Source organism: Lepisosteus oculatus, chromosome 2 (genome assembly GCF_040954835.1).
Source record: "Lepisosteus oculatus isolate fLepOcu1 chromosome 2, fLepOcu1.hap2, whole genome shotgun sequence".
NCBI classification, from domain to species: Eukaryota; Metazoa; Chordata; class Actinopteri; order Semionotiformes; family Lepisosteidae; genus Lepisosteus; species Lepisosteus oculatus.
This window is the reverse complement of record NC_090697.1, coordinates 4,637,516-4,655,844: the sequence shown is the minus strand read 5'-3', so window position 1 is coordinate 4,655,844 and position 18,329 is coordinate 4,637,516. Positions and strand designations below refer to the sequence as shown.

Below are 18,329 nucleotides of genomic sequence, written 5' to 3'. Positions count from 1 at the left end.
GGCAAGTATGATGATTTGATTACAGTGTCAGACAGGGGAGTAAGAGAATTAAGTGCACCCAGATCACCTGCCATGAGAGAATTACTAGCAACTTTATACTATATGACAATCATAGCACTATGTAATTGTTTGAATCCAGAACAAAATGTTTTAAAAAGTTAATTTATCATGAGATATCAAATTGACCTGCACTGCAACACTATATTCTATTTTTTTTCACAAGAAAAGTAAACATCGAGACAGATATTTATATACAAGTACTCCGTAAGTAAGAAGTAGCTACAGTATACGCTTTTTAATAATCAAGGAACTTCCAAAATAAAATCGAGAAATGCAGAATATTGGTGCTTATTGACTCAGGAATCTACCTTTGCCTTGCATTGTTCTGAGCCCAAAGTATGACAACAAAGATGTTTTAGAGTACACACAGACATTTCAATGGGTTAGAGGTACAGTATCAGAATATGCCACTACAAGTATCTCTCCTTCTTTTATTACATTAGAAGTTTAAGAGGCAACACTGAGAGGACTGATTTTTGAGATTGTCAGTGTGGCATTACAAAGATATTTTGGAGTTTATGTTCATTCATTCTGAACTGCAGTTTGGTACATTTTGCTTGATATGTGTTAATCTGGATTTCGCCTATAATGTCGTTCTAGGACATAGGTTGCAACTTTGCAGACAATGCATCTCTCTTAGACATGAGATGTACATCCCTGATCTAGAAGGATGCATCTTCATCTCAGTACACCTTTTACATTAGTATGGAATTGCTGTGATTTTCCTGTTTCCTATCTGCAATGTCTGATCTTCTGCTACTGTCAGCCCCAGGAACTTCATGAACAGGCACTGCCACGCCTGGTTCATGGGGTCTGACAAAATCATTCATCTTGGTGGTTTGGCTACAGGCCATTTATCAGTAAGACTAGAGTCTTACTCATCATAAAACAAACATGATGCTTAAAGGGCAAGAACAAAAACACAACCAGGAGACATTGTTGTACTTTGCAGTGAATTTTTTATTTAAATGCTTCTGTGCATTTTGAAGTGTACTTCTTGAGTTTGGAGAAAATGGTTGATTACATTTTGAACACTAATATGTGTAGGCTACCATGGATTTACAAAATATACAATGATTTAATGCAATACGTACTGCAGTAGAACATTATATTGAGTTATAATGCATTGCATTATTGATTTTAATTAACTTTGGCAAATAGGTGTCACGCCCTCTGCAGCCAGAGGGCGCTCCTTCTCTGTCCTGTCCCTAGTTTCTGGTCTGCTGTCCTTCCTGTCCCTCTCTTTCCCTTGGGCTATATATTTCCGGGTCTTGCACTCTGTCCTCGCTCAGCATTGACGTTCGGATGTCCTGAGACCCGCCTAGCACCAGGGCGCCCCACGTCCGCTCCCTGAGGGCATAGGTTTCTATACGGCATTCCTGAACTCTTTGCACTAACGAGCCCGGGCCTTTTTCCCGTCTCGCCGCTACGCATATGGGTCTTTTTCCGCTCTACTGCTCCCCACGGTTAGTCCCTTTGGACGTCCGTGACAATAGGTCATTGTCTATTTGTAATTAAATTTGTAGTGATCCTGAAGTCACAGGCCATCACATTGTGCACCCTTGTTTTTTTTTAGAAAATGTATAACAATGTATATTTCTCTTCACTTAATGACCTTTTGTGACTTCTCTTTTTCCTGATGGTCAAGTAGTTATTTGTAATAATACAGTAGGTGTGAATGGTAACTGGAGCCATACAGTGACACCTGTTACACAATTTCATAACTTAATAACTAAAGGAACTAGTGGCCTTACACATTCAAAATAGAGTATACACAATGTTTAACCATGTAACATTCCCCTGATACGGTATGTTTTTTTTTTGTTGCAATGATTATTATAGCCAGAATTCTATTACACAGCTACTCCTTGATGAAAGTCAGAAAACATCGTTTTCTATGGGTTTTTATCTTATCTTTTCATTCTGCTCCTCCAAATACTTTCAATGCGATCCAGTGATACCCTCAACGCTCCGCCGTATTCCTAATGCAGTAAAAGAAACTATGAGAGTCCTACATTGAAATATGTTCGCAGCACCATTTAATTTGCAGTTATGCTTATTAAATTCACAATACTATGCGTGTATTAGTACAGATTTCGAAGTAAAACTGAAAGATAATCAGAAACACGTTCAATTAAAAAAGAACCAGTGTTCAAGAACTTTTCCTGAAATGTTATAACGAGACAAAACTGAAAATCATAAAAAATGCAAAACTAACCTTCCCTACTAATAAATATCAATCAATCTCATTCTGAAGTTTATTCCAAGAGTGGAAACTAAAGTGTTCCGTTTTTCCTGACTATTGACCCACACGCCTTTAATGACATTAAAAGTTAACATTCAGCATAGCGGCACTATTTGATCACGTTGCGGATTTCAGAAGTCAATTTCCGAATCGATGTTTTAGCTTTGTTTTAGTTTTACTGACAGTAGCCCTTCTCACCACACTTTCGGCTGTTCGTAAAGCATAAAGGTTTCTGTTTAGAATTGAGTTTAAAACAAATTATTATAGCAGAAGGCTTGCGACATATTGCAGGCGGTTAAAGAGCAATAAACGCTATTAATCATTAAAGACGCAGGATATTGAAAAACAACTGTGCATTTTTAAAACTTTCACATTTTGTACAAATCAAAACTGGCAACTGGCTTAGAGCACCTGGGATTCCTTACAGAGAAGATTCTGTGATGCAAGTCTAATCATAAAAGGTGTGTATTACAAAGAAGGACGTTCATTTTCATACCTGTATATAAGGTTTCCCAAGCTCCACTCCACCAATTACAATGTCTGATAACGCCATTGCTCCATTGGGAGATAGTCCGAATCCAATATAGCCTCTAGTTTCCACTTCAATTTCAAAGGTAATTCTGCTTTCATTATGTTTCCATTTCATGTGGTATTTCCCCTGATCATCCAACACTGTCGAATGCCAGAAACCTCCTTTGGTGCAAAACGACGGGTAAAATCCAAAAATGACGATACAAGTAAGGGCAGGAGAGCAGTTTGGCAGTGCCATGCTGGATCCTTTCACTTAAATCACTTCCAGCATTCACGTGTTAAAACACTGATTTTTAAATCTTGATTTCCCAGGAAACGAATGTACTGTAAATGCCGCAGATCCTGATTGACCGTTTCTAGCTGGCAAGCAGCACTGAAAGCGAGCGATCCGGCAAAAAACGATCTAGCAGCACAGCTCACTAGAAACAACCATCTCATCCTCCCATCGAGACTGTCGAAACTTGTGCAAGTGCTTTCTGATCTGCAGCGACACGTCCTGCTCTCAACTCTATGGTCATTTTTTTCTCCAAATGGCTTTTGTGTTGTTTTTTGTTTTTGTATTACGGTATGATCTGTCGTTTCTTTCTTCTTGGGTTTCAAAGAGGAGCGCTTGGATTAGTTAAAACCGAAATGTCAGCGGGTACCCTGCACATACATTTTCATCAAATATCTTGACACTGATCATTTTAGAGTGGCTAATAAAAGTAATAATAGTATTACTAGCAGTAGTCTTAATAATCCTAATAATAATAATAATAATAATAATTTAGAACTTTTGGTATCACTTTATTTTAGAAATAACTTTTGCTTCTTTAGGAGTTAAGCCACGTGTTAGGTTTTTACAGTATTTGTGACATACTGTACAGTACTACCAGTAATATTTGGTAAAGTTATAAAGTCAAGCTACAGTAGGTACCTATAATCTGTTATGACTAATACAATATCTATACTTTAGGTGGGCAGGGCGGGGTGTTTAATAAATATAAAAAATAAAAAACATCCTATATTCCAGAATGGAAACTGATCTAGAACACTTGGATTCTTTCTGAGGGCAGAGTAATGAGGAGGCACATGTGTTGTAAAAAAGTCAAATATTTTTTACAACACATAAACACTTTAGATAAACACACAAGACCTCCTTCAGTCCAAAACTCTATCCTCACTTGTCCCCTCAAAGTTAGACCAACATTACTTTAATCTTATGGAAACATGGCAGATTACAGTACGTATTGTGATAGTGCTGGTTTCTAAATACCAAAGACCCTTCAAGACACAGTCTGCTCTCTAAACCTGATACACAATTGTGAGAACTGTTTCTTTAAATCAGACAGACACAGGCACTGTCTGGTGGGGACTAAAAGGAAATAAAGCTTTCCTCATAAATGAAAAAAAAACAGTTGTCTCTTCATTACTTCTAGTCTCTTTTGTGCTCATAAACACCATTTTTCAGTTTTTGAAGATTTCAGTTTTCAAAGATTAGGTTTTGACATTTAGGTAAGGCTAAATTGCTGGTGGTTTGAATCTGAAGAGAAGTGGAACTCACAATATGTTGCTTCTTCCATGTTGGAAGAAGATGAGTGACACAGCTGAATATATAACTAATATAATAAACTGGTCTTCTTTGGCTACTCATCTCTTGCTATTTCATTACTTTGTTGGAACATCTTCCACAGAAGTCTGCCTAATGGGACCTCCTCCTCCAAGGGAAGAGTTTTAGTATATGTAGATACGGATGATCAGAACCAGTTTTCATCTCAAAAGACTATGCATACTCTTGTTGCCCGACTTAAGCACAATGGATTATCTGTGCCATGAACCAAGTGTCAGGGATGGCGTTAGGAGCACCTGGCTGGACCCTATGCGGCGCTGAGACTGTACTGTAGGTAGTAGCAAGGGATTGGCATCCAAATCCCAAAGCTAAAGTGCAAAAGTTGAAGTCGAGGTAGAAGAACCAGGTCGGGTATCACAAGAGTCAGGTCGAGAGTATCCAAATCCAAAACGAGAAGCAAGGCGAAGTTGAAGCAGGAGGAAACAAGGTTGGGTAGCCAGAAATCAGGTTGAGCGTAGTAGTGCGCACCAGAGAAAGCCCAGGGTAATTCTCACTAGTGAGCGGAGTGAGAGGGTATAAACAGGGAAGAGCGTGAGGAATGAGGATCGAGTGATTAGTGCGCGGGTGTTGGGGGTGAGAGGTGCTCCTGGGAATGCGGTTCGTGACACCAAGATGACGTGCGAATTTAAGGGCTCAAAGACCAGTGAACAGGCTTTTAGTCTAGCATCTGAAAAGAGAATGAGACAGAATCACAAAAGAGTCTACAAGCTGGCGCACAGCAATGTTTGGAGATGTGACATTAACCTGTGGCTTTCACAACAAGCACCACCATTGATAACAAATGTAAGCAGCCGGCAGAAGAATCCTACTCCATTGGACCCCTGAGCAAGGCCCTTTACCCAACTGCCCCAGGGGCGCCGTACAATGGCAGACCCTGCGCTCTGACCCCAGGCTCTCTCCCTATCTGTGTGTCTCATGAAGAGCAAGCTGGGGTATGCGAAAAGATAATTCCTAATGTAAGAAATTGTAAAGGGTTAATAAAGTGATGTTATTATTATTATTATTATTATTATTATTATTATTATTATTATTATTATTATTATTATTATTATTATTATCATTATGAATTTACTTATGTCTGTTCAGTAAAATGTCAGTACACCTGATACAAAAATGATTTTCCTGATAATACCTTGGTGAATTTGTTGCAGTATTTTTTGTTGCTCAGTATTGATTTGTTGGTTGGCAGCAAGTATCTTCAGTGTGCATGAATGTGGGAGATTTGAGTGAGTGGGGGGTTTTCCATTTTACAATTTTTTTTGCTTTTCTTGATAATCTACACTTCAGTTTCATTATAATGGTATGTGAGAGGGTAGCAGGTTCTGACAAACTGACTGCTCTTTTAATTAGAAGGTACAATAACCAAAACACCAAAACATAAACAAAAGTCTAAACTACCTGTAGACTTCTACGTGAACCTTATCTGTAAACTCAACTGGGCTGCTAAGCTCCCTGCATAGGGAGGCTAGAGGTGTGTTTTACGGACACAATGGACACTACGTAATCTTGAACGAACAATCTCTCCTGTGCTGAAGGAAGCACAGGTTCCCAGAAAGTATTGACCTCTGTATAAATGGTTTGTTTGCTACCGGTATTGAGTAAACTTCTTGCAAAGGCAAAATCTGAATGGGAACTACAAAACCTCCCTCTTGAGAACCTTGCTACCAATTATCAAGATCACAAACTTATAAATACACCTTGATGGTATTTAGCCTCTCATGTACTGCTATGAAGATGACTTTCGCCTCTGCACTCTGTCTATAAAAATAAGAATTGTCAGGAGAATTGTCATACTATTTCCTAATAATGACTACAAACACAATGTGCATTAAATTAAATAATTGCAACCTAAATTAATTCTCCGTGAACACACTCTAAAAGTTCTTTCTTTGACACAGTTTGAACATGATATCACTAAGAAATAACTCAAAGCCTTTGCTCAGATGGGGGGCAGATTGCTTTATACATAAGGTTAGACAAAACTACTATTCACATGGCAGCAGACTGAATCATTTTCTGGCTTTGGGACATCAACTCTGAATTGTCCTCCTTTTATTCCAAATGACATAGCTCAGACGTCTGACTTGATAGCAACAAATGTTAACAGTTTCTCAAAGGCTTTTCATTTTTATGTATCTTGGAGAGTAAGTCCGCTCATCTTGGTACCTCAATTGTTTTGACTGAGTTAAAGACATCAATCATTTCTCATCAGATCATGAAAAAAACAGAACCCCTCCCTCCTACCTCAAATTCAGCCGCTTAGCTCCTTCAATGTAGGCTAGATTTGTGTGATCAGTGAATACAAGGACAGGATGAGCAGCTCTCTCCAGGAAGTGTCTCCATTCCTCCAAGGCTAACTTCAGTGCCAGAAGCTTCCGATTGCTTTCATCATAATTTTATTCAGCCACTCAGAGTTTCCTAGAGAAACAGGCACACGGTTGGAGGGTTTGGGATAGCCCAGACTGCTTCAGTTGATTCGGTTGTGGTGGTGTCAGGCCACTAATAAGGTAGCATGGTTCTGGCCAAATGGGATTAACCAAGAGAAAGATGATCCTGCTACTAGATAGCAGGTTAGAGTTCCCACCCTTATACCCTGCAAACATAACATTAATGTGGTTCTAAATCCTGGGCCAGGTAACTGGCTAAAGATCAATTGGTTATAAATCCCAGAGGGGATTTAAAAAGATTCCCTGGGGAGGGAATGAATAGATCAAGGATCTCCATCATCGAAAACACGAATGTGAAAGGTTAGAAACTCCGTAGGCAGTTTGAGAAAAGAGAAACACAGGTTTGGTTATGGCTGATATTGTGTTCAAGGTAAGCACAGCTACTGTATAACAAATTCTTACACAAGAGAGACAGACTGGACAGGGGACGGAGGATCATGGACTATATTAGCTGGATATGTCTGGATATGTTATGGACTTTGTTCAGGATATAACTAAATCCTGAAGAGGGAGATGAACAAAGATTAGCTTTCACAAGACTTCCAGGATAGGCAAGAGCTGAGGTTTGTAGCCCAATTGCAAGAGAAAAACAGCTATCTAGGGGGATCCATCTTAGCATCGATGGTTAGGTGCTAAACTGTCTTAGGTTTACAAGAGTGCTAGATAGCAAGAGTCATGGCAATCATGGTTAAGGTGGAATCTAAGACTTCATTCCCTACAATGGACGTTTGGCATTCCCTAATGCAGGAGGGAGTTGGAGCAGGGGTAGTTCATTCATAATTTCCCTGTAGGCAGCTTGTGGCCGTTTGTGTGCTGGCAGTCCAAATAAGTGAGCAAAGGGCTAAGGATGTGGCAGTAGGCAAACCTGTTGAGAGTGAGAAGGGAAGGGAAAACTTCAAATTTTGTTACTAAGGAGCAAGCATATCCCTCGTTTCTCGGCATGTGGGTGAGTAGTGTCCAGCAGGGACCAAAATAACCTCAGAGGAGGTTACTGAGGTGCACAAAGAAGTGAGACAGGAGATTGTTTTAGTTTACTGAAGGGGAAATGTAACATACTGATAACTGAGCTTAGGAATCCACAAGTGAAGGGCTAAGAGCTCTTTTAATGAGTTAATAGTAAAGTGGAGCAAGTTGAGTACTCAACAAATCATCCCTGGTTGGACATTTATAGCCTCAAGTCCTAGTTTAAGTGTAGTTGAGTGTTTTCCCAAGGAGGGGAACAATAATCACTCTGCTGTTGGAGGTGCACCTAATACCATCAGGCAGGTTCTTGTCTCAAAACATATGTAATCCCTTAGGTTAGAGAAAGCCAGGTACTGTATATGGTCCTCAGATGTGTGGATGTTCTGGTTAGAGACTGTAGGAATACAGTGAGGTATACCTACAGTAAGGTACTGTACCACAGCTGCATAAGGACAGGACCGTTAATAAAAAGCCTGGTCACAGGCCACAGATATGCCAATGATGTCAAACCTCAGGACATACTGTATAGTGAAAAAAATGTCTTTTGTCTCAAAAGCAAGGAGCCTCTCCATTACAGTACAGAGGTCTTGAACTGCAAGTGAGCATCAGATATCTTTGCAGTTTTTAGTACCCTGCATTATGCAAAGTGTGATTTCAGAATTGATTAACCTGGAAAACATGATTGATTTTATGTTAAGGAGCCCCTGTATAATGATGCTCATAGCATAACTGAAGTGACTGAAAGGAGCTCACTTGTAGGAGGGTGAGAGAAAAAAAGAAGTGGAAAGGATTTTTTTGATGTGACTGAATCTGAATTGTGGTAAGATGAGGAGAAGTTGGAGTTGAGAATTATTCCCAAAGATTCCATAGAGATAGAGGGTCATAACACTTTCTGAGTTGGGAACCTGTAGATTTAAGTGACGTCTGACAGTGGAACGCACAATAAAAATAAATTTCCCCAACACCCCGAGGAGGTATCAAAAATACTATGAGTGTAACTTTAAATCTATTTAGAAATGTCAGCTTTTACAAGCAAGGGTGTAGAGATGGAGATGTGAAGGAGTGAAATTGTGGACTTTTTAATCTCCTGAAAAGATACAGTAATAGTGTATGTCCTAGCACCTTTGACCTTGATGAGGGTGTGAGAAGACAGACGCAGCAGGAGAAACTGGAAGTAGGGGTGGTGTGGGTCAGGGGGTGAGCACTGTGGTGATGTCTGAGAATAAGCAGCAGGTGAAGTGAGTGATAACAGGATGGCCAGAGAACAGGCAGAGTATCTCAGTGAAGGAAGATGTGGAAGAGGGGTTGTGTGGGATTTACACCCTTTGGGCTGCTTCAGCAGTTGGGATAGAGATGGCTGAAGATGATTATTGTGCTGGTATACACTATAGTTGTCTGAGGCCTAGGAAGGAGGAGCATACAGTATATTTGGTGGTGATAGCGATGACTATTGCTGTGAGCTTAACTTTTCCTCTTGCTGTTTTAAGTTGGCATAGAGTGTTAAAGGTTTCTTCAGAAGCTAGACTGAAACATGAACCAAAGAACACAAGTTCAGAAAAGAAGATAAAAAAGGTTGTGGAAAACTGGGATAAAACACATTGTCTGTGCTGGTATTATCGCTTCTCTTAAAAAGTCATCTGAAGGAGACCTTTGGATCACTTAGCTGCTAAAAGCAAAACGGCCTCATCTTTTTTGCGACTGTAAAATGAATGATGCGACTGTAGCCAGAGTGCGCCAGTCCGCTCACCACACACCAGCTCTCAGTGGGGAGGAGAGCAGAGTGATGAAGCAAGTTCAGAAATGGAGATGATTAGGAGGCCATAATTGGTAAAGGTCAGGGAAATTTGGCCATGATATTGAGGTAACACCCCTACTCTTTGAGAAACACCCGGGATTTTTAATGAAGGACCTTGGTTTTACTTCTCATCCAAAGTACGGCGCCTTTTTATTGTATGGTGTCCCCATCACTATACTGGGGCATTAGGGAACCTCACAGCCTGCAGAGTGAGCGCTCCCTGCTGGCCCCACTAACACCTCTTCCAGCAGCAGCCTTAGATTTCCCAGGAGTCTCTCATCCAGGTACTGGCTAGGCTCACACCTGCTGGGCTTCAGTGAGTTGTCAGAGTGAAGGAAAGAGAGGAGAAAGGGAAGACAGAGGAGAGGGTAGCCAGCAACAGAGAGATAAAGGGGGTGCCAGAACAGAAATCCTGGTTTAGATTGAAGGCATTCAGAGCTATTGCTTGTTACGGTGTTATGTAACAAAATTAAATCTTCAAATTCTGCAATATTTGTTTGTACCTTGTGTCTGATTTAGCTACATAAAGTGGGAACACCAACTTTTGGCTGACTCCCAGGGTTGACCGGAAGTTAAACACAAACTCTATTAGGCCATACAAGAGGCAGGCTGAGCTGAACAAGCAGTAACTGTCCTTAATATAGAACATTGTCTGTCAATCCAACAATGCACCAAGTGTGATTGTACAGTAAATGTCTCTTTTCCAATGGGATAGGGAATGGTCAATACTATAATAAGCAGTACACCTAAACATATCCCTGTTTACAGATAACTAGCTTAGAATCACTGAATGGTTCACATAATTGTGTATCATCTGCATGTATGCAATATTAAGGTTAATGTTTGACTGAATTCAATTATTCAAACTAAATATGTATCTCAGCTTTAAGTACAATTTATCATAATATCAGAATTTAACTGGTTGATACACTGGATAACTAGAGCTCAAAGTTTAAGTTACGCTCATACTGTAGTTCTCTGGCAGAAATGTACCATTATATCTCACATTTTGTCCTGTTTATACTCATACGATACAGATACTCCACTTGGTCTCTAATGATAAACTGAGGACTGTTTGCACCAAATAGTTTTTAAAAATATTGTCAAAAATATCTGCAAATGCAAGCATGGAAAAATATGCAACTTTGAAAAAAAAGATTTGATTGGGTACATCAATAATACTTAGAATGTTCTGGCATTTGACATGATAATGATGGTCCACACACAACAAGAATGAAAAAAATCAGAGTAAAACCTGATGTCTGCTACTGTTACAAGCAAGTAGCAAGGAAATACTTTAAATGCACTTCCAAATGCCTAAGGCGCTAAGGTGGGACGTTCAGTCATTTATGCATTCCAAACTTATAACCTCAGCCTTTCATGTTTATCTTTGATACTGTTAGCTGAAGAGTAATTAGACAGTCTTCTCATGTATCAATTTTCACTACCCCTATTCTGATCTAGTTTACTGAATTCACAGTGTGTGTTAATGCAAGTACTACTTGAAACAACTGAACATCTTTTTACCTTTAGACGCAGTGTCTGCTTGTAGATGTATCACAGCTCAGACTTTGTTACTAACATCAGCCAATACGTATCTGAAAGAGTAAAATGCATTGCCTCTTGAAGTGCTTTAGAACATTTAGTGAATGATGTTGGTCTGATGGACTGGACCTCCAAAAACTGCACTTCCTACAAAAAGCATTCTCTATGGGAAGCTAAATATGACCAGTTCTACTATTAATACAGATGCTGTTCCTTTCAATTCCCAGTCATCATGGTTATACTGTAATGCAATTTGTGTAGTGCTATGTATAACAAGGAATTTCCCAGTTAAGAAATCAGTAGTTTTATTTTTATCCGCTGATGCAGATCCATAGGCAAAAGGTCCATTGCCTATGGATCATTGCTTGCTTATGATTACACAGAGGTCAAAGGTCTCTTAGATCAGATCAGATCACTTTATTAGCCATATACAATTTCCTGTATTAGGAATTTGCATACCCCAGCTTGTTCTCCATGAGACACACAGACAGGGAGAGAAGCTGGAGGTCAGAGCGAAGGGTCAGCCATTTAGACGGTGCCCCTGGAGCAGTTGGGGTGAAGGGCCTTGCTCAGGGGCCTAATGGAGTAGGATTCCTCTGCCGGCCGTGGGATTTGAACTGGCATCCTCCCAGCCACAGGCGCAGATTCTTAGCCACAGTGCCACTGCTCCGCCCCAGTGTTGGTAACTCAAAAGTGTTAGGGGATCTTAGGTGAAGGACCTTAAATAAAATGTATTAGCATGTCATAATAACAGAGTTATTTCTTATGATTTGAAAATCAAGACAATGGGAACAGGAATAGCTCCAGAACAAGTATTAAAATGAAGTTAAACAACACTTAATATATCAATTTGAATGTATTTTATTTTGATTGTAACAGCTTGCATTTTAAATCACAGTTGAAAATAGTAACATTTTAATCACACCCATGGTTTAATAATTACTATTACTAGCTCTTAATTAATAGAGACATTCAAAACATGGAATGTGTACCTACTTACATAGACGGAGCAAAGTACAGCAAACAGTTGGAAGCATAGTTCTTAATTGTGCCTTTGATAACTAGACTAGTGTTACGTTTACACAGGAAAATTTGTATTCAGCCTGCAGCATTTATGAATATGTTACAAAAACCAGCTCATGAACCGATGCCCAGGTGCAAAAACTAATCATCATATATTTTTTCATTTAGTTCCTCTTTCCAGGTCTGTGTGTGAGCACACTGTGTAAAATTTATAACATGCTTGAAAGCTGGGTACACATGACAACAAGCACCAATTTGCATGGTTATGCACGATGTTGTTGGGGAGTAAAGACATGCTTAGCACAAAGGACTGCTGAGATCCTTAGAGTTTTGGGATTAGGATAAGAAATAGGCAAATTGTGGAAAAATTGTTAATTTTCACAAAATTAACATAACAAAAATGAAACCTGGGAAAAACAGGTCGCATTTTGACCATAAAATAAACAATCTAGAGTAATCTAAACCACCGGAGATTCTTGAGACGCTTAAGCTGATAGATTGGCACATTCAGAATTGTTCCATGTTCACAGGGTTCATTCATCTCATGGCACATGCAGCAACAATGAGCAGGAAAAATATTTCATTATCAATTTACATTTTGTGTTGTTTTAATAAAAAGGCTAAATTATTTACGATACAATGAAGACAATACTATGTAACGAGATGTCTGTTTGTACAGTATACAGTATCAGCAATGATCAGATAAGACAGATGAGACGATTTTGGAAAGCTTTGGCTCTCAGGTTTGGTCATCAAGTATAACATCTTTAAGGGTGAAATTAGACAACACAATAAAAACTTGTTCGTGGCGTTCAGTAGAGTGGATGTGAAACAGACCATGTTTATTTTTTCACCGAGACCCAGATGATTACTCCAATTATCACCGCAACTATTGTGAGAACCACAATAATGACACATATCTTCTTCCGTGACTTGCGCTGTGAAAAGAAAACATTCCACCTAAATTTTCATGTAGCCAATGATGGAAGCAACACATACTGTATACCAGGATATTGCACAGTCATATGTATACAGTACAGTGGGCATAGAAAGCCCCCACCGCCTTTCACAATTTGTAGCCTTTTCTTGTACGACACTCTGAAAATGAAAACAAATTAAATTAGGCTTGTTCTTTTTTAATTGACACACTGCAACCCGCAAAGTGAAAATAAAATGCAAAAACTTTCTGAAAATGTATTAATATTACAACAGTAAAATACCTTATTTGGATAAGTGAACACCCCCCCCCCTACAATTGCATTTGAAAACTTGCTCAGGTATAACCAACCACCTTATAGATCACACAACAAACTAATTGGCTCCCACCAGTGATCAACTGTGGTGATTTTTGATTAGTCCAGAATAAAAGCTGTTTCTAGAGGATTCAACTGCTTGGAAGTGCATTTCAAAGCAAAGTATCCAATATGGGTGGAAAGGTGCTTTCAAAAAGAACTTCAAGATAAAGTTGTGGAAGGCACAAGTCAGGAGATGGGTATAAAAAAGATTTCAAAGGCTTCAAGTATCTCATGGATCACAGTCAAGACCATCAGTAAGAAGTGGAAGGCATATTGCACCACCCAGACCTTGCCTAGATCAGGCCATCCCTTGAAACTGGACGACCGAGCAAGAAGGAGACTGATCAGAGAGGCTACCAAGAGGCCGATGGCAACCTGGAACGAGCTACAGGCCTTTATGGCAAAGAGCGAACCTTGAGTGTATGTGACAATATCACAAGCGCTCCACAAATCTGGCCTGTATGGGAGGGTAGCAAGAAAAAACCCACTCCTTAAAAAAAGCCACATAAAGTCTTGTTTATGTTTTGTTATAAAACACCTTAAAGATTCTGTGGCCAAGTGACAAAAGGTGCTGTGGTCAGATGAGATCAAAATCAAACTTTTTGGCTGGAATGCAAACGGTACATCTGGCGAAAACCCAATACATCTTAACATCCAGAGAACACCAGTCCTACAGTAAAGCACGCTGGTGGCAGCATCCTGTTGTGAGGGTGTTTCTCTTCAGCTGGGACTGGGGCACTTGTCAGGATAGAAGGGAAGATGGATGGTGCAAAATACAGGCAAAGTCTCGAAGAAAACCTGAAGCCCTCAGCCAAAGCGTTGAAAATGTGAAGATTGTTCACCTTTTAACATGACAATGACCCAAAGCACACCGCCAAAGCAACTGTACAGTGGCTGAAGGATTGGAAGGTGAATGTCCTTGTGTGGCCTAGTCAGAGCCCCAGATAAATCCCATCAAAAATCTTTGGAATGACATGAAGAGAGCAGTTCATCAACGGTCTCAAACGGACTGAGCTTGAACAGTTCTGTAAGGAGGAATGGGCAAATATTCCTCCCTTTAGGTGTGCAAAGTTAGTAAAGATGTATCCAAACAAACTCAAGGTTGTAATTCAAGCAAAAGGTGCTTCCACCAAGTATTTATTCAGGGGGGATGTTTCTTATCCAACCCAGTTATTCTACTTTTTTATTTTTTTCAGAAATTTTGCTTTTGTTTTTACTTGGATGTTGCAAGGTACAATTCGTAAATAAAACGGGAAAAAGTCTTTTATGCTCTAAGGCAACAAAAGGTGAACATTTTGAAAGGTGGTGGTGACTTTCTATACACACTGTATACGGTTTAGCTGTGGTTCTTGAAAACAAGCCGTTCCTGTGCTCATTCATACAAGGGTATATTTACTTAATTGTAATGTCAACTTATGTACCAAGGCTTTCTCAATGTCAAAAAAAATCCCACCACATTTAAATTAATTGCTTATTTACCTGAGAACACCAAGAACAAAACCCAGCAGATACACCATGCAGTATCTGCCAGATTGTGCTTGTGTGCCACTTTGGGTCTGTCCCAGCCACAGGCAGCAAATCAACATTCATTCTATGGGTGGGTAGGGATTCCAGAAAACTTGCACTATGGGGTCCATTCTCTACTCTATTTTAAAATAAATACATTCTTATATAGCATATGATTTTGGAATCACGTTTCATAGGTTTACAAGCTAGCTGGATTACTTTGTCATTCAATGACTTTATTGGAAAACATTTGTGTACTGATTATGCAGGCAACCTTTCAAATACATTGATTTCCTGCTTATGGCAGTGGAAAAAAATGTCCTTCACTATTCATGCCACAATCTGTGAAGTTTTTAGGTAACTGATGCTCCCCATTTCCTGAGGTTTATGTTAAGCAGAACGCTTGTCTGTGAAACGCGTCCAGAGCTTACCTGATATTCTGCAGCTCTTGCTAATTGTTGGGTAGCAGTCTGTACATGTACATCAGCATTCTCTACATTGGCCTCTATGCTGTCTGATCAAAAGAAAAAACATGACACTACTGTAAATTAAGGTACATCTGTGATATAGGCAGTACTTTGTAGGTATGTATCCACAAAAGGACCTGTATGGAAATCTGTATAAAGAATCAATCAAGAAAGGTTTACTTTAAATATTCTAGTTCTAAAATATGTGCTTCTCCAAATACCATTTAGGGTAGTTAAAGGAGATGTTTTACAGTACATAAGGTGCTTGTGAACAATGATTTACAGGAACAGGTAAAGGTTTATTCCATGCCGAAAAGAAAAGAGACACGTTTCGGCTGTGGAGGTAGAGAGGTTCCCCTCTCCTCTCTGAAGGCGGCTCCACAGCCGAAATGTTGTGTCTCTTCTCTTTTCAGCATGGACTAAACCTTTACCTGCTCCTTTGCAGCCTACGCATGCTGATGCAGCTCCCTATCTGAATTTCTTCAATGATGTACAGATCAGGTAGGGAGAGGAACTATCTCTGGGAGGCCTTTCTGAGACAGAATAGACCTCTTTCCAAACTTCCATTATGTGTGCTTTGACTCCTTGCATCCTCCTGCCCAACGAAGTGTTAAATATAAATCAACTTAATTACATTTCTGTGTAGTAGAACAATACATGAAAAGCTAGTGGGTTAAATTTACTTAAGATTAATGCTAGAAGAGACTATTTTATTTTCCTGCGGTTTCTATAGTTTGTGAATTACAACATTTGATACAAGTGAAATAAGAGACACTAAATACTTTTAGTACAATGGAAAACATGTAGTTCATGAACACATTCAACATATTCTTAACCATTGAGACAGCCAAAGAGCAGCAGTTTTTAACATTTCATAAAACTAATAAGAATGCATTACACACAAAATAAGAACATTTGGCGAAAGTTGAGATCAAACTAAGCGCAAACTGTTCAGGTTTTAAATCTAGTTTAACAATCTAACAAAATGTTATGCAGGTTTTCTTACTAACAGTACATGCCAGTTAATGAAGAAACTGGAATTCTCAGAGGTGCTTGTTAAAAGCCCTTAAAGACCAACTGGCTCAACACATTTAATTGATGCATTAGGTACTGTGAAATTCATTGGCACACAGTCTGGCACCTCATTATGTGTGTGTAACCACCACTTATTTGTCACTGGTCCATGTAGAAATAAATTCCACACAGAACTTTAGACAAATGAAACCAAGTGAGAATTTTCAAAGTTTAATTCCACTGTGAAACCTGCATAATTTTTTTTCCCGAAGTCAAACAAACATGCTGAAATACAAACATAACACACTGCTCAGGCCTAATCCCTCTTACCTTCAGTGGAGAAGATATTAAAATGAATATGCACATACATTAAATGATTAACACTGTAGAAAAAAAAAGTACAGAAAAAAAGTGACTATCACTTCAAAAGCACTGTTTATTTTTCATTCAGTGGTTCATAGTACCTTTACACAGTGTTTGAGGATAAATACATAAAATTACACAAAACTATAAGAAAATTTACATGGAAGTGTGGCAGAAATCACAGCTGCGAAGCATGTTGTTAAAAAGCTGGAACAGAAGAACAGTACATAATATACTGTATCAAAAGAGCTCGTTTATAGGCAAGTTTTAAAATGGTTTAAATATGTTTAGAAAAACATTTGTCTTGGATTCATTTATGAGTAATCCTCTCCCGATGATCAAAATACAGATTACAGCAATGTGTAACCGAATATAGGTCAGACCCAGCCATTGAATTTGAGATTGAGTCTTGAAGATACTGTTATTTTATCAGGATCTGAGATACAGCAGCAAAAAGTATACAGTCAGAAGAGAAAAATCCACTGAATACAAATTCCTTGTGAAAGAAGGGGGTTGGCCAGTGGTGATGCAGTTTTTCAGGGCTAAAAATAAAAAAATGTATCTAAAATAACAGGAAAAACAGCCAAACAGAACAAGGAAATCTTACCAATAGTTTCTCCCTGTTCGTGTATCATTATTCCCAGATCTTTGAAGATTTCATTTATGTCCATAATATCTGACTAAATGAAAAAAGAAAAGGTACAGAATATAAAAATAATTTGCCATAAACATAAATTAAGACCATTACAGTCCTATAGATGTCACATTTTAAAAAAAAATGCTCAATTAAAAAGAGAAAAATGTTTATTTCAAGGGCTTTTCATCTAGTAAGAAAGCACATGATGCAGACCAATCCTTTCATACAGTAAGCAGGTATTTCACCAAAATCTATGCCATCATTTGAGGTCTATGTAGCTGGAAAGTCTTAAGTAGATCTTAAGTTAAATTTTGCAAACAGAGAAACAATACTTGTTATTGACTTGATATGGTGACATCAATTTTAAGATGAATTTACCTCTAATTGCCTGATGGATGTTTCTCTTTCTTTAATAAGCATAAGATCTTCTTCTGTAATGACATCATCTTGTACTTGTGCCTGAGGCTGGCCACCACTGTCATTAAAAATAATAATGAATAAATTCAGAGGTCAGGATGATAGAAATATATGAACAAATAATTTCCAAAACCCATCCTTCCATTTTCAAGTTTGCTTAATCCAATTTAGGGTTGTCGGGGATCTGGAGCCTATCCTGATAAAACAATGGACACAAGGCAGGAAACACCATGGATGGGACGCCAGTCCACCACAGGGCACTCATACACACCAGGGCCTGTCTTCCCAGAAGCCAATTAACCTACCAGTATGTCGTTGGTTTGTGGAAGGAAATGGAAGTCCTGGAGGAACCCATAGGAACATGGCGGGGAACATACAAACTCCAAGCAGATTGCACCCCAGAAATCGAACC

At 39.0% G+C, this 18,329-nt stretch overlaps 2 protein-coding genes across 5 annotated transcripts in view; both read right to left on the bottom strand.

The window, feature by feature from the left end:
• moxd1 (monooxygenase, DBH-like 1) overlaps positions 1 to 11,941 on the bottom strand; it is a 57,380-nt gene extending 45,439 nt beyond the window's left edge. The window contains exons 1-2 of one of the 2 annotated variants that reach the window (XM_015354674.2): positions 11,655 to 11,941; positions 11,178 to 11,248 (exon numbers count right to left, since the gene is read on the bottom strand). Coding sequence is in view for 1 of the 2 variants with exons in the window: in XM_015354668.2 (XP_015210154.2) it covers positions 2,802 to 3,074 (273 nt within the window). In the remaining variant the exon portion in view is untranslated. Of the gene's footprint in view, positions 1 to 2,801; positions 3,364 to 11,177; positions 11,249 to 11,654 lie in introns of those variants that run through there. The other variant, XM_015354668.2, reaches the window with a different exon arrangement.
• Positions 11,942 to 12,040: 99 nt separating this feature from the next.
• stx7l (syntaxin 7-like) overlaps positions 12,041 to 18,329 on the bottom strand; it is a 38,092-nt gene continuing 31,803 nt past the window's right edge. For all 3 annotated transcript variants that reach the window (XM_006626177.3, XM_069196097.1, XM_015354687.2), the window contains exons 7-10: positions 17,879 to 17,975; positions 17,471 to 17,543; positions 15,451 to 15,533; positions 12,041 to 13,156 (exon numbers count right to left, since the gene is read on the bottom strand). In XM_006626177.3, the coding sequence (XP_006626240.1) occupies positions 13,061 to 13,156; positions 15,451 to 15,533; positions 17,471 to 17,543; positions 17,879 to 17,975 (349 nt within the window). In that variant the 3' untranslated portion in view covers positions 12,041 to 13,060. The remainder of the gene's footprint in view (positions 13,157 to 15,450; positions 15,534 to 17,470; positions 17,544 to 17,878; positions 17,976 to 18,329) is intronic.